The sequence below is a fragment of the Crocodylus siamensis genome, chromosome 5 (assembly GCF_052110815.1).
Source record: "Crocodylus siamensis isolate JL-2025a chromosome 5, ASM5211081v1, whole genome shotgun sequence".
Lineage (NCBI taxonomy): Eukaryota > Metazoa > Chordata > Crocodylia > Crocodylidae > Crocodylus > Crocodylus siamensis.
In genome coordinates, this window is record NC_143399.1 from 95679442 (window position 1) to 95704539 (window position 25098).

Here is a 25098-nt window from a genome sequence, read left to right on the forward strand (position 1 = left end):
GTCTGTCTGAAGTGTGGTTCTTAGGTTTGAGAGTATGTGAAGAGCATCCAATTATTTGCAGAAGCTATGGTTGTGATGTTCAGAGAATGGGGGCATTTTTTATGGTGGACAGAGCAGGGGCTCTCAGAAATACATTTGAATTGTCCCTCTTCCACCAGCATCCTCTGTGCTGTTGAAACAAGAGTTTCCAGCTGGGTAAAGCTATGCTTGACTTTAGGCCTGAAGCATTCACTTGAATAACAGGGATCTCCTTGCTAAGTTAAAAGAACAAGCTCACTTTTTAAACTAGCTCTTTACAGGGCAGTACTCCCAATCATAGATTCCCATCCATTCCTGTTTCTTAACACTACCATGGAGGGCTTAATTCTGCTCCCACAGTTACATTCATGCAAATCAACTGAGTTTTTCAGGATGTGCACTTGCTAATCTGAGGCATAATTGGGTCCAAAGATGTTATGAGAAGGGCAGCAGCAGATGTAGAAAGTCAGCTTGTGCCCTCTAAAAGAAGTCTTGTGCCCACTTACTTTAAATAGCAATGCAACAAAAGAAAAGAAGCACAGATTGGAAAGGCTCAGCCAAAAGCCAATTGTCGTGCACCTTGGGTGCCAGGAGATCATAGTGTTCAGGGAAAAGTAACTAAATAGACTATTCGTTCAGTGTCAGAACACCAAATGCCTATGTTTGTTAAAGAAAAGCTTGATTAAGTAATGAGGGCAAGCAGTGATGCAAAAAAGGATGACAGGCAGGCAGAACGGAGGTTTTGCACCGTATTTTAAGACGACCTCCAGTAAATCTGAAACCAGAATGGGAGTGTCAGACCCCAGAGAGGCTTCTGGTACTATTCTGAGAAAAGCTCTTGTTTAATATCAACTTGCTAGCTAGTCCTAGTGCTGTAGGGAAACCTGCATGCTGCTTTAGTAGCTAGCTCACTGCACTGTACAGCCTCTCCAGCCTCAGAGTAAGGATGAGAAAGCGAGCATTTTTGTGCACTACCCTGAAAGGAGGGCTTTGTGAAGAAGAAATAGAGTATTAAATACTTTGAGAAAAACCTTTTATGATTGCTGTACTGGAAACATCTGAGGGGGAAATAGATTTCTCATCAATTGATAAAGACTGTATGATACAAAAGCTCAACCCTACACTCTCAGGGGTCCATATATTGCTGAGGTTATGACTGGATAACAAATTCAAAGGCCCAAGACTATAAGCTCTCTCCGCTGGGGAGGAGGCTCTTCTCAGCTAGATTGGCTGACCTGTTCCACTGGGCTTTAAACTAAGCTCGCCAGGGAATGTGGGGACTACTGTCACTGCTGGCCTGCTGAGCAACCCTTGCAAAGCCAGCAGATCAAGGCACTTAAGGGAGCCCACGCCTGCCCCAGCCCTGGAACGAACTGCAGGCAAGGCTAGGGCCCCCAAGGGGACACTTGCCTGCCTATACACAAATGCCAAGAGCTTGGGGAATAAACAGGAGGAACTTGTCCTCCTGTTAAACACATATAACTATGATGTCATAGGGATAACAGAGACCTGGTGGGACTCCACCCACGAATAGGCTACAGGTATAGACGGCTATAACCTGTACAGGAGGGATCGAGTGGACAAAAGGGGCTGGTGTATAGCTCCCTATGTCAAGGAAAGCTACGCATCCCTACAAGCTGACATTGGCACCCATGGTGGAAGACTTGAGACCCTCTGGGTTAAAATCCATCGGGAACATGGCACAGGGGATACTATGGTGGGAGTCTACTACAGACCCCCTACCCAGGGTCAAGACCTTGACCAGGAGTTGCTAGGGAATTGGCTGAGGCTGCGTGTTCCCTCTGCATGGCTGTCATGGGATACTTCAACTACCCAGACATCTCGTGGGAGGAGTGCTCAGTCAAATCCAGGCAGTTGCAAACCTTTCTCTCGTGAGTGGATGACCTCTATCTGACGCAGGAAGTCTACAGGCCAATGAGAGGTAAAGCGCTGCTGGACCTGGTACTGGCAACCGGGGATGACCTAATCAGCGACCTAATGATCAGAGGGAAGCTGGGTGACAGTGACCACAAGCTGATCACCTTCACCATCCACTGTAAAGCTGGCAAGTCAGTTAGTAATACAGAAGTCCTCAACTTCAGGAAAGCTGACTTTGACAAGCTAAGGAGGCTTGTCAGTGAGGCCCTAAAGGGCCACAACCCAAAGGTGAGGGGAGTTTAGGATGAGTGGCTGTGCCCCAAGGGAGCAATCCTAGATGTGCGAGCAAAGTCTATCCTGCCTCGAAGGAAAGGCAGCAAAAGGGCACAGCAGTCCCTTTGGCTCTCCAGGGAACTAGCAGACCTCCTGCATCCTAAAAGGAAGACCTACAAAGGATGGAGGACTGGAACCACCACCAAGGAGAAATACTCTGCTCTGGCCCACACCTGCAGAGAGCAAACCAGGAAAGCCAAGGCTGCGATGAAACTCCAGCTAGCTACAAATATCAAAGGCAATAAAAAGGCCTTTTTTAGATATGTGGGCAGCCAGAGGAAAAGCAAGGGCAACACTGGACCCCTGCTAAACCAGATGGGACAACTGACAACCGATGCCCATGAAAAAGCAAACTTGCTAAATGGGTACTTTGTGTCAGTTTTTCACCTGTCCCATGGGACACCCCTGCCCACTGTGGGTCAGGGATGCCCGGGTGAGGGAGATTCCTTACCTTCCATTGAAGCTGACCTAGTGAAGGAACACCTTGACAGGCTGGATACCTTTAAGTCAGCTGGCCCTCACTTTTTACACCCAAGGGTACTCAAGGAGCTGGCTAGCATCATAGCTCAGCTCCGGCACAGATCTTTGAGAACTCCTGGTGCTCTGGTGAAGTGCCCAAAGATTGGAAGAAGGCCAATGTCATGCCTATCTTCAAGAAAGGGAGGAAAGTAGATCTGGCAAACTACAGGCCCATCAGCCTGACCTCTATCCTGAGGAAGGTCTTGGAAAAGATTATCAAAGAGGCCATCCTATACAGGCTAGTTGATGGCAATATCCTGAGGGTTACCCAGCATGGGTTTGTTGCAGGTAGGTCTTGCCTGACCAATCTCATTTCCTTTTATGACCAGGTGACATACCACCTGGACAAGGGGGAAGAGATTGAAGTTGTATATCTTGACTTTAAAAAAGCCTTCCATCTGGTTTCCCATAATCACCTCTTGGAAAAACTGGCTAACTGCACCCTGAACCTCACCACGATCTGCTGGCTGGGGAATTGGCTCTGCGGCAGGACCTAGAGGGTGGTGGTTGACAGAAGTCAATCGTCATGGTGTGCAGTGACCAGTGGGGTCCCTCAAGGCTCTGTCTTAGGGCCTATACTTTTTAACATCTTCATCAATGATGTAGACATTGGTGTCAGAAGCCGGCTGGCCAAGTTTGCCAACAACACCAAATTCTGGGGTAAAGCATCCACACCTGAGGACAGGAGGGTGATCCAGGCAGATCTTGACAGGCTCAAGAAATGGGCAGATGAGAATCTGATGGTGTTTAACACCGAAAAATGCAAGGTTCTCCACCTTTGGAGGAAAAACCTGCAACATGCTTATAGGCTTGGCAGTGCTATGCTGGTTAGTACTACAGATGAAAGGGACTTGGGGTCATGATTGACCACAAGATGAACATGAGCCTTCAATGTGATGCTGCGGCTAGTAAAGCGAGCAAAATGCTGGCTTGCATCCATAGATGCTTCTCAAGCAAATCCTGGGACGTCATTCTCCCATTGTACTCGGCCTTGGTGAGGCTGTAGCTGGAGTACTGTGTCCAGTTTTGGGCTCCACAATTCAAAAAGGATGTGGAGAAGCTTGAGAGAGTGCAGAGGAGAGCCATGCACATGATCAGAGGTCAGGAAAACAGACCTTATGAGAGGCTGAGAGCCACGGGACTCTTCAGCCTAGAAAAGCGCAGGCTCAGGGGCAATCTGCTGGCCACCTATAAGTTTATCGGGGTGTTCACCAGAGTGCCCCAAGGGATGACAAGATTGAATGGTCACAAACTCTGCCACAACCAATTCAGGCTGGACATAAGGAAGAACTTCTTTACTGTCCAAGCCCCGAAGGTTTGGAATACACTGCTGCCGGAGGTGGTTTAAGCACCCACTCTGAATGCCTTCAAGACACATTTGGATGTTTATCTTGTTAGGATCCTATGATCCCTGCTGACTTCCTGCACCCGGGGCTGGACTCAATGATCCTTCGGGGTACCTTCCAGCCCGAACGTCTGTAAAATCTATAATTGCCTCAAAGCCGGTTCCCACTGCTGCAGAGTTGTTGGGCTCCTACAAACTAAACAATGTCCAGTGATATGAGCAATCAGTATGTGGGACACTTACAATATATTAGTGGTGCCCTCATCTCTCTTGTTCTTGCAGTATTCTTCTTTTTCAACTCTATCACTAGAGACAGAAGTTACACATAAACCAGTTTAAGTGATCGGAAACTGGTTTAAACATGGAGTTTTCTTATAGTAAAGCTATGTTTGTTAGAGTATTTGGGGATGTTTCATGTTATGTAGGAGAGACAAGAGTGGATATTCCTTTGGACCATTCTGGACACATTTCCTGCATTTGTAGGGGACGGACACAGGTCGGTGAGTCCTTCTAGTTCTAAGTCCCTGAAAAAACATTTTTGCCCAAAGTGCCTTACCAACAAAAGCGTTCCATGTGCGCACTTCCAAATTTGAGTAGCTCTAAAACTTGTTTTCTAAAATGAGAACATGTCTCACAGTCCCTTAACTATGCTGAAAAAGTCCCTCCTGCTTCTCCCACCACTGGCCATTGAATAGCCATGCTTCAACACATATGTTGTACCCGCAGGACTTCTAAAAGACGAGGCTTTCCTTAAGACATTAGATCATGCTGACATTTATGACTAAATCCACTAGAAGTCAGGTGTGCCCTCCTAAGTCACATATACCTTGCAAGGTAGCCACTGTAGGCTCTGTAGCAGCCAGACCTGATTGCATTAATGACAAGGAGGAAATCCCAGTTTCTACAACTCTGCAGGGGAAACTCTGATGAGTGGGAGGAGGGAATGTCTTCCTATTCAAACACTGTAATTTTCTTTACTAGACCCATTTTTCTCTCACTACCTTTTCTTTTGCAGTTGAACGGGGCAACAGTGTTCCCATACTTCTAGACTTGGTTTTCAGGGTGGAGAAGAGAAGAATGGCTTATGATATTGATCTAGCACAGGCAAAAGTCAGTCTTTTTTCCCACTTGCATGAACATCTGAAGGAGTTCTGCTACAACCTCTTTTCTCTCTTGGATTCTGTAAAGGGGTGAGTCTTGTCCCCACCACTATCCACACAGTGTTTCCATGGTCCCTTTCCACTTCCCTGTCTCAAGAATGCTGTCCAGATCAAGCAAGAAAATAGTCACTCATGCAGCATGTTTATATTTCTCTTGTTCCATTCATCTGGGGGAAGAACTGCATCTCCACTCTGTCCATTCCAAGACATTAAGTAGACTTGCTAATGTGCCACCACCACCACCATTTTATTTCATTGCCATACCCTACTGTGCCTAGTAAGGAATAGAGAAGCAGGTCTTGGAAGCAACCTGGCTTCAGATGTAAAGACAATAGCTACTTGACCTGGCTGCAATAGATACAATTTTGGAGCCCAGTTCCATAGATTCATACCAACTCCAATTAAGGCCATGTACTCAAGAGTTTTTACAATCAGGCCCTTGGAGTGAATTAGGGTTTTGGAGCTAATAATTTAATAGTGAGTTTACTGGTAACCAACATGCCTCTGGAATTAAAAAATAAAGAGTTGTAGTTAGCCCTGTTAGCCGGAAGTCAAGTAGAAGGCAATCTACCTTGCCCTCTATTAAAAAATAAAAACAATTCAAGACAATCCAAGGAAATAAAAACTGTTCTTGGAATGGCAAGAGATGAATTTCTCAAAGACTTGCTTCCCCAACGCAGCCAAAGGAGGTAGTGTTGAACACATAAAAATGTATCTGGGAAAATTTTAAAAGAAAAGTCTAATCAGGTGATTAAAATAGCTCCGACCAGGATGAAGCTGGTAATATGAAAACCTTGTAACTTTTAAGAACTGTAGCAAATTGAAAAACAGCTCAGAAGGTTAGGAAAGTAATCATTTTGTCAGCTTTGAGCAATGGAATGCAAGGACTACAATTTGGAAATGGGCATTATTTCCAGGCAGGTAACTTTGGTGGGCTTATGAGACCTTTGACAGGTTGTCTCTGCTGGACCTCTACTTGAGCATTTTGCTGGGTCCTTTGCTGCTGTTGAGGAGAAACTCACTTGGACTTCGGAGGAGCCATGAGAAAAGCTCTAGGAAATCTGTCTCAACTAGTGTGGCCATGCTAGGAGAGTGGAGTGCTGCTCTCAGGCAAGCCCTGCCTGCCAAGTCCTGCCACGCACATGCCAAACTTGGATATGTTGCAATGAACCTATTCTGAGGCTACACCTCAATACTTCTAGCATGCTGGAAACAAGAGAGCTATAGAGCAGGCTTGTCCAACATACGGCCCGTGGGCCGCCATGCGGCCCGCCAAGCCATTTTATCTGGCCCGCATCTCTTCCACATCTCTGCAGTATAAGCCTACAATTTCTATTTAATTAACCATGATTACAATGACCATGATCAAGTTAGTAAAGGATCTTAATGATAATCTAGTCCAGGGCTGTTCAAATCTGGTGAGGCTGTGGGTCCCAGATGACACCAGCATGTGTTGCACAGGCTGCACGCTGTGGGAGTGGGCCCCTAGGACACCCTCACTGCATCGGCTGCTCCAGCAGCATGCAGACCCCCATCCTCAGCCATGCAGGCTACATTTGCAGGACATGGACCACTCCTCCCCCCCCCAGGCCTTTCCCCCTTGCACAGCAGTGGGAGAGGTGGCTGCCCAGGCCCATGCCCTATATATTAACTGCTTGCAGACCCCATGTAGCCTGTGGGTGACATCCTGGCCCTTTGTGGGCCACATGTGGCCTGCAGGTAGGCAGCTGGGCAGCCCTAATCTAGTCCAACACCCTGCACAGAAAAATGATGTCCTGTTCCTAAGCCATACCAAACATACATACTTTCTGAAAACCACAACTTCCCTAGGGACATTTCCAGACCCATTTCATGGTCATTTCCTGCAACTTCATTGGTGTCAAAGCTCACATGACATCACTTCCTGATGTGATACCACTTCCTGTGAGGTCTTTGAATATGGCTCGCTGGCCCACTGGGTAATAAAAAGTTCGTGATCTGGCCCCACATTCAAAAGTTCGTGATCTGGCACCCCTGCTCTAGAGTGACGGTGAGGGGCACCATGAAGCAATTTTACCTTCTTCCTGGGTGTGATGGATGCCAGCAGTGTGAACACTACTAAATCAGTACAGGCCTATCCAGAAGAAACCTCAAAAGTGTGCAAAGGGGCACCAAATGAGATATCTAGGAAGTGACTAGTTTATTACTCATCAAGAAAAACCAAGAGTCTGTCTCTACAAAACTGTTTGGAGTACAATCAATTGTGGACAAACTAGTTAATTATACTGAATTAAGAGAGAAGGAGAGCTTTTCTCCATGTGAACTGCTCTGTGATAACTATTCAACGTGCCCACTCCTACTGCACAGTAAGTAGAAGCTAAACTACTAAACCCATTGTTTCAGTCAGAGGTAAACTTGCCTTGTTTATCTTCTACTTTCCTTGTGATAGAGCTGATACTTGAAGCAGTTTCTGCAAATTAGATGATGCATCATATAACCACCTCAGACAAGATTCTTTGGGTTGATGTGATATCTTTTATTAGACCAACTAAATAGTTGGAAAAAATGTTCTTTGCAAGCTTTTGGGCACAAACACCCTTCTTCAGGAAAATGGAGAATATGCTGTCCTGGGTAGAATAGCAGCCAAAATGCAAAATGCAGGCCTGTGAAAATGCAAATGTGTGGCAGTGAGGATCAGAGGAGTGGAAGACAATAGGTGTAAGACAGGTGTGGGTGGGGAAAGGGGAAATGTTGAACTGGTGATAGAAGAATGTAGCTGGTAAAATGCAGACAGGTTACCTGGCATTATCAGATGGCAGGCTGGTTATAATGTGCTATAAATCCAATGTCTATATTTAGTCCATGATTTTTTGTATCCAGTAGATTTATGAAATGAAGTTTGTAAGCTTGACTACGAAAGGTGTTTTGTAAATTCCCTTTGAGGATGAGAACTGAGAGACTGGAGAGAGAGTGGTTGTCTTGTGAAACGTGTGCCCCCAGAGATACTTGGGTATTTTTGTCTTTGATAGATTTTCGGTGTGAGTTCATTCTGGTACAAAGTTGTTGTTTGGTTTCTTTTACATATTTTTCATCAGGGCATATAATACACTGGATGAGATATATTACATTTCTGGAGGTGCAGGTGTAAGATCCAGGAATTGTGATGGTTCTGTTATTACCTGCCATCTAATAACTCCCAGGTAACCTGTCTGCATTTTAACGCCTAGATTCTTCTATCACTAGTTCGACATTTCCCTGCCCTCCACCTGTCTCACAACTATTGTCTTCCACCCCTCTGATCCTACTGCCATGTATTTTCACTTTCACAGACCTGTATTTTGCATATTGGCTTCTGTTCCACCCAGGAGAGCACAAAAGCAGCAGACTCTCTATATGCCTGAAGAAGGGTGTTTGTGCCCAAAAGCTTGCAAAGAACAATTTTTCCAACTGTTTAGTTGATCTAATAAAAGCTATCACATTGACCCAAAGCACCTTGTCTGCCTATGTTCTTAGACCAACATGGCTACGACCCATTTAACATCCTCTGCTTTTAACCTGGTATACATTATGTGTTCATAAAGCACTGGATCTAAAACGTGGGGAAAAAAGTGTGCTCTGAGCACAGGTCTGGGACGCAGAAAGAATTCAGGTAGTACTAGTAGGGTAGATAAGGGGTCAGCAACCTGTGGCCCACAGGTCAGATACACCCTGCAGATGTGGGGGTTTTTGGCAGAATTCAGAAGTTTATTTCATAGACATTAGGGCTGGAAGGGACCTCGGGAGATCATCGAGTCCAGCCCCCTGCCCAAAGGGCAGGAAGTCAGCTGGGGTCATAGGATCCCAGCAAGATAAGCATCCAATTTACTCTTGAACGTGTTCAATGTAGGTGCTTGAACCACCTCTGCTGGCAGACTGTTCCAGACCTTGGGGGCTTGGACAGTAAAGAAATTCTTCCTTATGTCCAGCCTGAAACGGTCTTCCAGGAGTTTGTGACCGTTCGACCTCGTCATCCCTTGGGGCGCTCTGGTGAATAGACGTTCCCCCAGATCCTGGTGGTCACCCCTGATAAACTTATAGGTGGCCATCAGATCACCCCTGAGCCTGCGCTTTTCCAGGCTAAAGAGTCCCATGGCTCTCAGCCTGTCATCGTAAGATCTGTTTTCCTGACCTCTGATCATGCGCGTGGCTCTCCTCTGGACTCTCTCAAGCTTCTCCACATCCTTTTTGAATTGTGGAGCCCAAAACTGGACGCAGTACTCCAGCTGCGGCCTCACCAAGGCCGAGTACAAGGGGAGAATGATGTCCCGGGATTTGCTCGAGAAGCATCTATGGATGCACGCCAGCATTTTGGTCGCTTTACTAGCCGCAGCATCGCATTGGAGGCTCATGTTCATCTTGTGGTCAATGATGACCCCCAAGTCTCTTTCTTCTGTAGTGCTAACCAACGTGGCACTGCCGAGCCTATAAGGGTGCTGCAGGTTTTTCCTCCCAAGGTGGAGAACCTTGCATTTTTCGGTGTTAAACACCATCAGGTTCTCGTCTGCCCATTTGCTGAGCTTGTCCAGGTCAGCCTGGATCACCCGCCTATCTTCTGGCGTGGATGCTTTGCCCCAAAGTTGGGTGTCATCGGCAAACTTGGCCAGTCCACTCCTGACTCCAATGTCCACATCATTAATGAAGATGTTGAACAGTACGGGTCCCAGGACAGAGCCTTGAGGGACCCCACTGGTCACAGGGCACCACGATGAGTGACTGCCATCAATCACAACCCTCTGGGTCCGACCACGAAGCCAATTTCCCAGCCAGCGGATCGTGGTGGAGCCAAGGCCACAACTGGCCAGTTTGGCCAAGAGGTGATCATGGGATACCAGATCAAAAGCTTTTTTGAAGTCAAGATATATGACATCAATCTCTCCTCCCTTGTCCAGGTGATAGGTCACCTGGTCATAGAAGGAAATGAGATTGGTCAAACAAGACCTACCTGCAACAAACCCGTGCTGGCTGTCCCTTAGAATGTTAGCCTGGGCCAGTCCATCAAGGATAGCCTCCTTAATAAACTTTTCTAAGATCTTCCCCAGGATAGAAGTCAGGCTAATGGGCCTGTAGTTAGCCGGATCCACTCTCCTCCCTTTCTTGAAGATCGGCACCACATTGGCCTTCTTCCAGTCTTCGGGCACTACACCAGAGCGCCAGGAGTTTTCAAAGATCCGGGCCAGGGGCTGGGCTATGACGCTCGCCAGCTCCTTGAGTACCCTGGGGTGCAGATTGTCAGGGCCAGCTGACTTGAAGGTATCCAGCTTCTCAAGGTGTTCCTTCACGAGGTCAGCATTGATGGAGGGTAGGGGATCCCCCTCACCCAGATTTCCCTGTCCCATAGCAGGCATGGGCATCCCGTGTGACTGATGAAAGACTGATGCAAAGTACCCATTTAATAGGTTGGCTTTTTCCTGGGCGTCAGTTGTCAGTTGCCCCATCTGGTTTAGCAGGGGTCCAACATTGCCCTTGCTTTTCCTCTGGCTCCCCACATATCTGAAAAAGGACTTTTTGTTGTCCTTGATGCCTGAAGCTAGTTGGAGTTCAGTTGCAGCCTTGGCTTTCCTGGTTTGCTCCCTGCAGGACCGGACCAGCGCGGAGTAATCCTCCTTGGAGGTGAATCCCGTCCTCCATCCTTTGTAGGCTTTCCTTTTTAGCCACAGTAGGTCCGCTAGGTCTCTGGAGAGCCAGGGGGGCTGCTGTGCCTTCTTGCTGCCTTTCCTCCGTGTTGGAATAGATTTAGCTTGTGCACTGAGGATCGCTTCCTTGAGAAGCAACCACTCTTCTTGAACTCCCATCTCCCTGGGGTCATGATCCCTGACGGCCTGACCAACTAGCCTCTTGAGCTTGTCAAAGTCAGTTTTTCTGAAGTCAAGGACCTCTGTGTTGCTGACTGACTTGCCGGCTTTACGGCGGATGGTGAAGGTGATCAGCTCGTGGTCACTGTCACCCAACTTCCCATCAATCACTAGGTCGCCGATTAGGTCGTCCCCCGTAGCCAGTACCAGGTCAAGCAGCGCTTTGCCTCTCGGCCCATAGACTTCTTGAATCAGGTAGAGGTCATCCACGCACGAGAGAAAGCTTTGCACCCGCTCAGATTTAGCTGAGTGTTCTTCCCAGGAGACGTCCGGGTAATTGAAGTCACCCATGACAACCAAGGTCCTGGAGCAAGCGGCCTCAGTCAGTTCCCGGGCGAACTCCTGGTCAAGCTCGGGACTTTGAGTGGGAGGTCTGTAGTAGACTCACACCGTTGTGTCCCCTCTGCCGAATTCCCCACGAATTTTTACCCAGAGGGTCTCTAGCTGTCCATGCCGGTCGCCAACATCAGCTTGCAGGGACATGTAGCTTTCCTTCACATAGAGAGCTACACCCCCGCCCCTTTTGTCAACACGATCCCTCCTGTATAGGGTATAGCCCTCTATACCCGTGGTCCAGTCATGGGTGGAGTCCCACCAGGTCTCCGTTATCCCAATGACATCATATTTCTTTGCACTGAGCAGGAGGACGAGCTCGTCCTGCTTGTTGCCCAGGCTCCTGGCATTAGTGTACAGGCAGGCAAGTGTGCCCTTGGGGGCTCTTGCCTTGCCCACAGATTGTGCCAGGGCTGGGGCAGGGGTGGGCTCCCTTAAGTGCCCCCTTAAGTGTCTTGGTCCGCTGGCTTTGCAAGGGCCATTCAGCGGGCCAGCAGGGGCAGTAGTCCCCCCATTCCCCAGCAGGCTTAGTTTAAAGCCCGGTGGAGCAGGTCAGCCAGCCTGGCTGAGAAGAGCCTCCTCCCCAGGGGAGAGAGGTGGAGGCCATCTCTTCCCAGCAGCTCGCTGCCTCTCTCTCCAAAGAGCGGGCTGTGGTCATGGAAGCCAAAGCCTTCCCGATAACACCAGCCCCGCAGTCTTTGGTTCACCACGTGGATCCTCCTCTCCCTCCTCAGCCCATAGCCCGAGACTGGGAGGATCGAAGAAAACACCACCTGAGCTCCCAGACCCCTAAACCCCACTCCCAACTCCCTGTAGCGCCTCATGACCTGGCTGGGGGTGCTCCGAGCTGTGTCATTGGTGCCCACATGAATAAGGAGCATGGGGTAGTGGTCTGTGGGCCGGAGGAGCTGTGGGATCCTCTCCGCAATGTCTCGGATGCGGGCCCCCGGGAAGCAGCAGACTTCCCGGGCTAAGGGGTCGGGGTGGCAGATTGCCCCCTCAGTGCCCCGCAGGATGGAGTCTCCCACAACAAACACCTTGCGCTTTGTCTTGGGGAGAGCGGGGCCAGTAGCTGCAGTCGAGCCTGGGTTGCCTGCGGGAGCTGGCAACTGCGTGGGCTCTGCTGGGGCTGCAAGAGGTGCAAACCTGTTACTAAGCTCCGGCGGGGCAGGGGCCTTGGTGCAGCGGGCCTTGGGGCCCTTGACCACCTTGGTCCATGCCCCTGACTGGGCAGAGCGGGAGGTCCCAGAGTCCTCCTTAGTCGCGGAGGGAGACGGAGCTCTCCACTGCGGCTCCCGGGGGAGAAGGGCCTGGCAGTAGGAGTCTATCTCCTGCTCACAGTCCCTGATGGCACGCAGTCTCTGGACTGTGGCCTGGAGCTCCTCCAGCTGGCGTGCCAGAGACCTGAGTAGGGAGCAGACCCCGCAAGGGGAGGTGGCCATGCTCCCGGGCCCCAGAGCCTGAAAAAGGGACAGGCAGCCCCCGCAGCCAAGAGCCAGGGGCTCCGTCTGCATGGAGCCTGGAACCATGGGCCCCGTCTGGGTGGCTGTCTCTGAGGTGCCCAGTGGAGGGGCCGTAGAGCCCGAGGGGACCCTCGGGGTGCAGCGCGTGCCCATCCGTGTCATGCCTCTGGTAGGCTGGCTACGGCTGGGGCTGGCTATGGCTGGGGGGGGTCGCAGGCAGGGTCTCGTGCCCTCCCGCACCCTCTTGTGCCCTCCCGCGCCCTCTCCCACGCGAACTCTGCGCTAACTCGAGCGCCTGTTTGCGCAGCTCCGGTTGCATGGATCCCTGGGGGGCTGGGCCAAGTAGGGTCCTGGGCGGGGGCTTGACCCGGCCCGGCACCAGGCAGCGGCCTCCTCCCAGCAAGCGAGGAGTTAAGCCCTTCCCACCACGAGCCCGCTCACCTCCGGCTGTGCTGGGGGTTGGCAGGGGGCTCGGCGGCTGCTGAGGGGGTGTCTGGGGGGCTTCGGGGGAGTGGGGGCGCAGCGGGCTTCACCTGCGCGTCTCTCACCACTCCAGAGCCTACCTGAGTGTGTGGTTTTTTTTTTTTTCCCCCCTGTTTGGTGGGCCCTTTTAAACTACGCGCATGCGCAGTGGGCCTGCCGTCGGGGAACGCTGGCTTCTCAGGCCAGGGGGGCCCTGCCCGGGATTTGGGGGGCCCTGCCCTACAGGAGGGGGACTGGTGAGTACCCTCTCCTTCACTCCTCTCTCCCTGGGGGTTGGGCCAAGTAGGGGCCTGGGGGAGGGGCTTGACCCGTCCCAGCACCAGGCAGCGGCCTCCTCCCAGCAAGTGAGGAGTTAACCCCTTCCTACCACGAGCCTGCTCACCTCCAGCTGTGCTGGGGGTCGGCAGGGGGCTCGGCGGCTGCTGAGGGGGTGTCTGGGGGGTTTCGGGGGAGTGGGGGCGCAGCGGGCTTCACCCGCGCGTCTCTCACCACTCCAGAGCCTACCTGAGTGTGTTTTTTTCCCCCCCCCCCCGTTTGGTGGGCCCTTTTAAACTACGCGCATGCGCAGTGGGCCTGCCGTCGGGGAACGCTGGCTTCTCAGGCCAGGGGGTCCCTGCCCGGGATTTGGGGGGCCCTGCCCTACAGGAGGGGGACTGGTGAGTACCCCCTCCTTCACTCCTCTCTCCCTGGGGGGCTGGGCCAAGTAGGGGCCTGGGCGGGGGCTTGACCCGGCCCGGCACCAGGCAGCGGCCTCCTCCCAGCAAGTGAGGAGTTAAGCCCTTCCCACCACGAGCCCGCTCACCTCCGGCTGTGCTGGGGGTTGGCAGGGGGCTCGGCGGCTGCTGAGGGGGTGTCTGGGGGGTTTCGGGGGAGTGGGGGCACAGCGGGCTTCACCCGCGCGTCTCTCACCACTCCAGAGCCTACCTGAGTGTGAAGTGTAGGGGAAGTGCCCCATACCACTACTTTTCACTGTGCTTCCAGATGGAGAAGTGGCAGTGGTAGCTGCTTTTCTTATGCCACCTTAGGGAAAGGGTGCAGCTTGCCCACTTGCCTACCTCTAACCCAAACTGGGTCACTTTAGCCTACAGCCTAAAAAGGCAGGGGAGGGCAGGGAAAAATCTGAGCTGGCGCTTATCTGCTTATCAACCTCCTTGTTGAGAATCACTCATGTAAACACTTCCTTCAACACAGACTAAGAGTGTAGTTGGTTTTGCCACAATCCTCACTTTCACCCATTGCTGTTATTCTCTTAATTGCTTTCAAAATGAAGAAAGGTATTTGTACTCATCATACCATATCAGAAAATTTCAGAGAAATGTTCACTCTCTTTCTTTGCTTGAGTTGTTTCTCAACAGACCTTTGCTAGAGAAACAATTATTTAAAAAAAAATATTTCTTACATAGGTATGCTACCTACTTCTACGAAGATGTGGGCTCATAAAACACTTCCAGATAACTTAGCATAGGGGCGGGCAATTATTTCAGGCAGAGGGCTACTTACCCAGTTTTGGCAGGCTGTTGAGGGCTGCATGGGTAGTCCCGTCCCTTGACAGGTCCCCTGCCCCATGGTCACCATCTTGGGACCAATGTCCCAGGGCCAGCACCAGTGGGCCCAAAGCGGGGCACAGGCTGGCAGGGGTCTGTGAAGCCAGGGTGGGCTGCACCAGCAGGGAGAAGGGGGAGCTGGCTTGGCTTCATAGAGCCCCTGCTGGTCAGGACCCTGTACCCCTGCCGCCATGCTCTGGGCCCAGCCAGCACTGGCCCTGGGACACCAGTGCAGGCCACGTGCTTCTGCTGGCTCCCCGCCCACACACTCCCAGTGCCCCCCAGTCCTGCGGTACAGGAGGGGAGCAGTGCACAGCCCTGAGCCCCAGCTCTCCAGCAGGGAAGAAGCTGGTGCTGAGTGCAGGGAAAAGCGGCCCCTGGCCTGCCCCATGGCTGGTGCTCCCTGCTGCAGGCACTCGCATCCCATGCAGGGCTGTCTGGAGCAGGCACAGGCAGCCCCACACAGGCTGCAGGTGGCTGCAGCATGGGGCGCTGGCCACAGGGCAAGGGGCCACTTTTCCCCATGCTCAGCACCAGCTTGTAACCTGGCCCTGCTGCCAGCCTGGGCCTTGCACTGGCTCTGGGCTCACCCGTCAGCTGCGCGCAGTGGCAGCAGCTGCAGACCCCCCCACTTGCCGCGCCAGGCAGTGTTGGCTGCTGCTGCCCACCTGGAGCTCATGTGCTGGGCAGCATGAGGCAGCGGTGGCAAACACTGCCTGGCACGGCAAACGGAGGAGCAACAGCTGCTGTCGCCACTTTCCCACCCCCCTCAACTTTTCCCTGGGTCACATTTCCCCGGGTTCCTTCCCTGCCTGAGGTTCTCCCCTGCCCTTCCCCCTTACCTGAGGTTCTGGCGCTACCAGGGCAGCCACATGCTCCCAAGTCAGAAGCCCTCACTGGGGCTTCCAGCTGGGGGGCAGAGCCAGACAGGCCCTGCTGTTGTGGGAGCTCACCAGGCTTCCCTTGGGTCCTACTGCCCTTGGTTCATTTTTGACAGGAACCCAGGGCAGAGAAATATTCATTTTCTAACTTTTTTAGGGGCCCCACAGGATATGGTTTGTTTTTATCTATAATTTGTTAAGATTATCTTCTAAAGATTTTATGTGTGTGGCCCTTGACAGCTCATCAAAACTTGTTAAGTGGTCCTCCAGCTAAAATAACTGCCCACCTCTGCTCTACGTGCTATGTATGAATAAGCTGAGAAAGATTAAAATGCAGCAAACCTGCTCCTACTACACAATCGTGGATGAAGGAGTGTGTGGCCTGTGTCCACACCCTAGGAAAATAAAATTGATCAAGTACAGCTCTGTCTATAACTAGCTCAGGCCTTGCGGCCTAATTGCCAGACAGGCTCCTGTTCTGATCACTTACTTTCTGAGGGTGATAGTTCCACTACTCATCAGGAACTGTTTCCATAGAGGAGTATGTTAAAAAATCCTATGACAACCCAACACTCAGCCCTCTTCTCATGTGATTCTCAGTCCATTCAGATTCTAGAGAGAGCAATAATAAACTGGAGTCATCCAGAGCAACAAGTGCTGACTTTCAACAAGCTATCTACATATCTTCTGTGATTCAGCATTTTGCTACATTCATGCACAGCCACAAAACCTGTCAGCAGAAAATAAAGGAGGGGGTATGCAGCTAGACAGATATGCAGCTGGCTGCAACAGTTTTGATTCCTATTTTATCCCTGTCACTCCCAGCTAATCTGGAAAAGAAAATCCCAACCTCTTTGCTATTCTGCTAACTCCAGCTATTCAATTCTTTATGTGAATTTTGGCCAGCAGGCTTTAAGCCATGAAATTCTGATGTCAGAGCCCCAGGATGTCTGGGGATGCAAAGGTTACCTGGCACCTACCAGTCAGGTGTGATGCAAAAAAGTCTTGTGATAATATAAAGCTTTGAAGCAGTTTAGTGCTTTCAAAACTGCCGGTTACGGGATAAGCCAACAAGCAATGGCAAGCTTAAAATAGAACTTGAATGGAAATGGAAAAGAACGAAGTAGTGAAATGAGTGTTCTTACCCTTTGCTCCCAGTATTCAGGTCGTAAGCAGTAGTTCCTCAGATCTAATAGAGCTAAATTTGAGACACTTAAAGACAGAGCCACTGACACATCCTCCTCATTGCTTTGTTATTTGGGTCTAATTTGCTCCTTTTTTTTAACATGCTCCCAAGGTAGGGGTGGGCAACATACAGCCCACAGGCCGGATCCAGCTATTCTATTCAACCCATGGTGCCCCTAAAAATGTAGTAAATTTATATTTATTTGCTCCTGGAAGCTTGCAAAGCTGTCAGGAGCCAGGGACAGTAGGACCTAGAAGGAGCACTCAGCAGGCTTGAGCAGCCCAGCCCTGCCCCACCCCACCCCCAGCCAATTCCCTGCTTTCCTGCACACGCCCTGCTCCAGCATCACGTGGCTCCCGAGATCACAGGACTGCACCAGTATGGCTGTGTGTGCGTGCGTGCAGGCAGGCAGGCCGGCAGAGTGCAGGCTCAGTGGCAGAACGTGTGTGTGCAGGCACAAGTTTGGGGGCAGAATGGGTATGTGTGTGTGTGTGTGTATGTGTGTGTTCATAGGGTGAGTCCCACACACACACCCTACCATACACATGCACCCACACCCCCCTCACTGCCATACACAAACCCCAGCCACCCTCCCTCCACACCACCCCCCAAAAACCTGATACCCACATACACTCCATATATCTACACACACACTCACATGCTTCCTCACCCACATACCCACACACCCACAGCCCCCCACAAACCTATACCCACTCCCACAACATACACGAGTAAGACTTCATTTTAAGCTATTGTGCAATCACCTCTATGTACACTATACCAACACATGTAATTCAGGACAAAAATTCTTTTTTGAAATCAAATTAATGAATGCTGTAGATGTTCGCTTTTTAGAATATAATTTGGTATTTTTCTGGTTCCGAGATTGCAAAACCCCTTGATGAAAGGAGCACTTCCGAGGGCAAGGGGAGGGACTTCAGGTGGCAAAGGTCAGGGGTTAGGGGCAGGGACTTTCAGTCACAAGATGGCGACCGGGGGTGGGGCAACCATTAAGGGGCAGGGCTACCCATGCGGCCCTTAACAGCTTGCCAAAACTCGGTAAGTGGCCTCTACCTGAAATAATTGCCCACCCCTGTCCTAACGGAACAGTGTGTGATCTTTTTTGCTGTCTTGTAAATAATAAGACATAAGCAATTGGATGTTTTTTTTAAATGTAATTTTCCCACCATGCTCCTTATTTTTCCCTGCCTCAGAGTTGTATGGGGTGCAACGCACAGTGGGCGGGATTGTACAGACAGGTTCCCTTTTGTTAGATTTTAAGATCTTTGTATTGCTTTGCATTTTCAAAGGCATGGACAGCAATAAGTGAGCTGCACTACATATTGAGGGGCAGTGTACAGTACACTGTAGAAGGTGGGGTTTGCTTTCTTTGCTGGTGTTGTGAAAAATTTACCCATATACCTCTGTGTACTTTTTTAGGAAGACAAAATGGTGTAAGCAGAATATCTTATGTAAATGACACCCTGAAGTATTCTGTATTTATTCCTCCCAATTTGCATTCATCTCCCTTTGTGCCTCCCTTTGTGCCTTTTTTGTACAGTAAAGAGAAAGTAAATCGTTTTCCCTAGGGTAACTCAGATTTTAAGTTAGATCTCACAGACAAGTCTAAGAGGGATTACAAAATTTGGTCTCTGTCTTGAGATGTATCTACAAAACCCAGAATAGTACTCTTATCCCTTGCCCAGTGTGTTTACTAGTCCACTCTGGGCATGAATTAAACTGATCTGAAAAAAGGTATTTTCAGGGTGGAATAAAAGAATGGCCACCTGGGGAGATGGTGTGGAATAGCTATTGCTAATTTAAATTCATATCTTAGCTTATTTCACAATAGCTTCACCCAAGTAAACAAACTGTCATTCAAGCTAATTATGTATGTCCTGGATTAACTATCATCCTGCTGTGAACAAACCCAACTCCAAATGTTCCTGATGAGTTGCTATGTCAGAAGCCTCTGAAGAAAGGCAGGTCTCTTTGCTATCTCCCAATCTCCACAGAAACATCTAAAATATGAAGTATAAGTGCTATCAGGCTGCTTAGAGCATCAAGAAAAAAATCATGTTGACCCTGGCAATATAGGAGGTTTGGAAAACACTTGATTTGAATTACTTTCCTTTGATTTCCTCAACCCAAGAAGGGAAACACCTTGGCCCCAATTTCATCTCCCTACATGCTCCTTCAGAAAACATAACTGAGATGAATTTACACACTACACTTGGGGAACTTAAAATGCGAGTGTCTGCACATTAAAACTTATTAACTAATGCTAAACTTTCTTTGAGTGCCTCAAAGTTATGCCATTTCAGGAGAGGTTAACTCCAGGCTGTGCTACCTAACTTGTGTTGGAGTAACTTCAGTCTGCTCCATGCAGATAAAATAAGCAATTTGCAGTTCTCCAGCATCCCAGGAAGCACTGCTCCCATCCACTCCCAGGTAGAGTAGGGATAGAGCCCAGACATCACTGTGCCTAGCTACACCCCTGCTCACCACTCCTCTAATGGCAAGTCAGAACTATACAGGTAAGAAATGGAATTAACCCTTAATGTGTAACTAGTTACAGTATGTTCTAACTTTAACATTCCTTAACATTCTACAGATGTAGCATGGCTTAAGTATACTGTGTAATTTCACTAATACGTCTTCATAGGAAAATAGCAATCCTGGTGATCTGAATCCAGTATTTCTAGCATCGTATGTGAGCATAATTTGTTTTAAATAAAACCTACAGAGGTGATGAGTGGCTTCTTACCGTTAGGGACAGCGCCATGCAGACAAACGTGAACTTCTTGATATGCGTTGCTCTTACTGTGCTGTTGGTGTTCACCATTTTATTGCTGGGGTTATTCTAGGTTGAGAGAGAAAGATAACAAGCATTAACTTGGCTCCAGACTGATGTTGAACCAAAGCACCAGGGTCGTAAGTAGGATTTGTCTATGTGCAAGCCTGGGTAGGGTTTTTTTTGTTTTTTGTTTTTTTTAAATCCATCTTCCAAATAGAGCACTTGCACAAGCTGCAGAATTTTTTCCACATAAACTGACAATCATTGTCTAAATAGCCACTCAAAACTCACTAATCTCCTTAGTTTCCCAAGGAGTAACACATTTCAATATTTAAGAGTGCCAGTAGTTTTTTGTAAAGGATACCTATGTGAATTGGTGACCCTGGTTTAAAACTGAGATGACCCTGTCACACATAGGAAAAATGAGCACAGGCATACTCTGTCATCACAAAGTGGTACAATGCAACCAACCCTTATTCATGACTGATTCAATCAGCCATCCTAAACAAAGCTCTTTGAACACATGGCTTTGCTAATTCAGTCTGAAGAACAGTAGACAATGAGAATAATTAAATGTTCCATCCTGACCATGGATTCTTTACTCGCATAGTAATAGTGTGTGCAACATATTTTTAAAAAAACCTAACAAACCCCTCAAAAATGGAAGGTTACAAATTATGACTTGGCAAAGAATTACAGCCAATTTAAATGAGCTTTCATACAAGGCACAGCAAATTTGCAGGACTGCACCCCTAGCACAGTGGCTGCAGAATTCTTATTGGATTTCACACTAAGCCATTTGAGAAATGTGGGTAAGTGCCAAAAGTGATAACAATGCTGCTATGAGGTGTTGTACAATATTTACTTAACCTTGATAAAGTTCCAATAGAGAAATATTGAAGTAGCAGTCCCACAGTTGTGACTACTGGCTAGAGTTGCTAGGAAAGCAGAAACTCAAACCTGTCTGGGGTAAGGGGCAGTGGAGGGGAAGGATGTGGAACAGTTGAGAAGTATGCAATTTCATTAGCCTTTGCACAGATAGACCATGACCTCCATTTTGAAATGTGAAAACTTATGGCACCCAAATTAGTATGTGGTACCTAAATATCTATTTGAACTAAGATATTTGCCTCCTTTGTATGAAAGCCAATAAGAATCTCAAATGGCTGTGTACCCTATGCTCTGATAACTGGTGGAGCTTGTATCTCTCTACAAGATTTGTCAACATGAGTTTACATTTTGTAAATATAACTCTAGAAAAATAACCCACAAGGTGCATCAAGCAGGCATGAAATAAAAACAGGGCATAAGGACCAGGTGGGGAAGGCAAGGGCTTTTGCTTCTGCCTTACTGCTACTAACATTCTATCCTTTTCTTCATATAATCAAGCCCTACTGCAGTTTCTTACTTCCTACCTCTTCATTCCTTCCAACCCTGACTCTGCTGAGTTCTTTGAACAGAGCACCACACAGAAGGAGAGTTAGAAGAGGCCCAGCAGGGGTAGCACCCTTTTCCTTGCCAGAACAGAATAAGTGAATTACCTGAGAAAGACACTTCATTAACCAAATGTTTTGTGTCCCCCACTCGACAAATGCTGCAATTCATGGTGCATCTCATAAGTTGGAGTACCAACAACTTCCCTCAGCTTCCACTGCAAAGGAGAGAACCTGATATGATCTAATTAGTAGAGGTGTATGAAACAGGCTGTATTCGATTCAGATATGGCCCAAATCGGGACCAGTGATTTGATTAGTTGATTTGGATCATTGTCCTGATACAATTCGGCCAAATTCAAATCTGAAGATTCAATGCTGATTTGGAGAATAGGGAATTTGGCCATAGACACAGCTTTAAATGTTTTTTCTACATACTTTGAGGTACCAGGTGTGGCTCATGAACACCGCGAAGGTGGGGTGGATGGAGGGTCCCACAGGCTTGCCGGGGAGGCCTTCCCCCCCCATGTGCTTGGCTACAAACCTGGAAGTGGTCTGGAAATATGTCTGGTCCACTTTCAGGTCTGCCACTGAGTGCACGGCCCTTCCTTCCCAGCTCAGCAATAGGCCGCAGGGGGACCCTGGGTGCTCCCAGACCCAGAAGGCATCAGTCACCAACTGGGGATCCCCCGCACACTCCCCGGCAGGCCCAAAAGTGGACCGAAAGTTCTGGTCCACTTCTGGGTCTGCCGCCAAGCACGCTGGGGACCCCCCCATGCTTCTGTGGGATGCTCCATCCGCCTCAGCAACTCAGCATTCATAAGCCACCTGGTACCTTGAAGTAAGTAGAAAAAACATTTAAAGCTGTGTCTATGTCCAAATCGTTGAATCTTTCTGAATCGATTCAGACGGTTCTGATTTGATTTGGAGAAATTCAAAGGGTCTCCTGATTCAATTCGGATGTTTGGCCACTGAATCGAGCCGAATCTCCGCCAAATCGGATCAGCAACTGAAGCTTTGCACAGCCCTACTAATTAGGTTCTTTCAAGCACTGTAATTATGGTGAAAAGATTGGTTGCTGCACGCAAGCCACTTTCATCCTATTGTAAAGTCTGAAAATTACAGGTGAGGTGCAAGGAGGATTGTAAATAAGTAGACATTCTGCTTGGATTTGTTTGAGGAAGCTTAAACTAAAGAAACCATCATTTCTAACAGCTGTGATTAAGGTGAGTGATGTGTGAACAGGGATCAAAGTCTTCACAACAGACCCAAGAAAAATACTGTGCATTTCTGCTGGTATTTGTTATACTGCTGCCACACAGATTCACAGTCAGAAAGCTGAGAAACTCCTTACTCCTCCTCTATATTCAGTATATTTCATGCCAACTTGTCTTCAAATGTATGCCTAAAACCTCCACTTTGGTTTTACCCTGCTATTAGAGCATAGTTGTCTTATGCTCATCTCAACTCAACTGCTTTCTCCCATCATTTTTTTCCTCTCGATATCACCTGCAGGCAGTGGCAGATCATGCTTGCTTTACCCTGAACTGCTACTTCCAAGGCTAGGAGATAACCTAGCATGAGAGTAAAGGTGTTTTTGTGAGAAGACAAGTTCATTATTGACAAGGCCTGATTCTACTGTGGTTAATATAACATACTACCTATGAATTGCTGTCCAACTTTGCTAGGAGTAGACTTTGGCCCTGGAAGTAGAGACTCTCTATTCATCATTGTTACTTACAAATGACATTTTACTGAAAAAATTCTGGGCTCTATAAGTAGGCAATCGGGTTCTTCATTTTTTCTTTTAATCCACTCTGTTCTCCAGTTTATTAAAACTACACACCTGTAACTAGGGGATAACATCCAGTTTTCATAGTCCAATCTTTTTCCAGCAGAATGACTTCTAGGAAAACCCAGTTCTATTTCAGAAGGCAAGAAAGTCATATATGCTTATTTACAAGTTACAATAAATTTCCTTTCCATTTTTTTTATTAAACGTTCTCTGTATAAGTATCAAACCAAATGGGTCTTTTTTATATTTTGCCAACAAACAAATTCAGGGCTATAATATGACCGGTTAGTAGATGGGATTCTGATTGTGCAAATCAGAAAATGTTCTTGTCTAGTGGTGCTCAAACTTCTGCCTCTGTGGGCCAGATGAGTGACATGAGGACAATTAGCAAGTTGGATCCTGACAGGGTTGGTTCAGGGGGTTGGTCTGCAGGTGCGATCTGGTTCACCAGTTTGTCCCCATGTATGGCCTGATTTGACCAGCTGGATCCAGCAACATACTGAACCAAGGCTGTGCTGGCCCAAACCTACATGCTGCATCTGGTCACGCACTGGTCCCACCCTGCATGTCAAATCCTGCCATGAATGCAGTGACCTAGGATGCAGGGCCATGTCGTCCAGCCCATAGGGTTTCCCACAGGTCCAGAAATTTGGCATCAGGGGAGCATTAGTGCTGCTGCCACTTCCAAATTTCTGGACTCATGGGTAGCAGATGACATGGCTTCATAGGCCAGATCTGGCCCATAGGCCAGAGGTTTAGCACCATGGCTCTCGTCCACTCTGTAAACCAAGCGTTGATTAAAGTAATTAGGCAATTACTACTGTTAAGCTGGAGAAAAAGGAGGAGTTTCACCTGCACTGTTTTTGTTTCTTTCTTCATGTCAATTCCAAGAGCAACTCCAATATCCTTGTCATTTGATGAACCCCAATGAATATCCTTAGTTAGCCAAATCAGTTAGTTTAGTAACATGGTAATAATGTATGGGATGTGCGCCAATCTTAACCTATTAAATAATCTTTGTTACACATTAATAGCAGCACAATGACTTAACTTGGTCTGCAGATAGACTGTAGCATCAAGACAGCGGGCTGTTTTTGCAGCTGAAGTGTGGGCATTTCCACTATGGGCTATTTAAAATAGCTATATTAAGCACTTAATCTGAGTTTCAGGACAGTACATGAAGATTAAAAACTTAACCTGAGGAAGTTAAGAGTTCAGGTTAAAATTATAAGGAAAAGAATGCTTGAAATTAGAGAAAGACACAATTAGTGTCAATTAAGAATTTAGGAACTCTCTGTAAGAAAGCTAGAAAGAGATACCATTTTATATTATAAATACCAAAAATAAAAGTAAAGAACAAAAAGTTAGGTCCATCCATGAATTCAACATGGCCTAATCTACACTTCTTTTATTATTTAACAGTAGGAATGGCCACAGAGATTACAGGATATCAAAGTCCTTTCCTCTCACACTTTCTTCACTGAAGTTATTCCTAATTTATAGCAGTGTGAAGCAGAGCAAAATCAAGTCTAAAATATCTACAGTGGTGGAATCACATTTCAGAGTATTTACTGTAGTCATATATGCAAGCACGCACCTTGTCAAATGCAGGGTAGACGGCTCTAAGTTCTGTCAACCAGCCATATGGCATATGTCCCACAGGGTATGTAGCTGTCAGAATTGCCACGGCCTATAACAGGAGAAAAGGGAACATGAGAAATTCAAATCTTCAGGCAGCTTAGATAAACTAATCTTATAAACAATTTTAACTTAATACTTCTATATTCCCTGCCTTCACTCTGATCAAACAAAAGGGAAGTCCTTACATTAGGAGAAAAACATTTTAGCAGCAGTTATTCTACAATGCATTGCAAACTCAGGAGCAATGAAAATATATGACTTAGCTCTCTGGTTTTACTTTTTCACTGGTACTCTGATTATATTTAGTTTTCTGTTCTGTTATTTACTCATCATTCTTTCAGTGTCTCTTCGTTCTTCCCATCTTTCTCATGAATTACTCAATCTATTGAGATCTAAAATACTGTACTGTGTAAGAACCT

At 48.0% G+C, this 25098-nt stretch overlaps 1 protein-coding gene and 1 long non-coding RNA gene across 2 annotated transcripts in view; one reads left to right on the forward strand and one right to left on the reverse strand.

Moving 5' to 3' along the window:
* Positions 1-25098, reverse strand: part of ANKH (ANKH inorganic pyrophosphate transport regulator) — a 154222-nt gene that overhangs the window by 17566 nt on the left and 111558 nt on the right. The window contains exons 7-8 of the mRNA XM_090049859.1: positions 24636-24728; positions 19781-19876 (exon numbers count right to left, since the gene is read on the reverse strand). Of these exons, the coding sequence (XP_089905985.1) occupies positions 19781-19876; positions 24636-24728 (189 nt within the window). The remainder of the gene's footprint in view (positions 1-19780; positions 19877-24635; positions 24729-25098) is intronic.
* LOC149864415 (uncharacterized) overlaps positions 1-25098 on the forward strand; it is a 53802-nt gene that overhangs the window by 6143 nt on the left and 22561 nt on the right. The gene's annotated exons all lie outside the window — the stretch shown is intronic.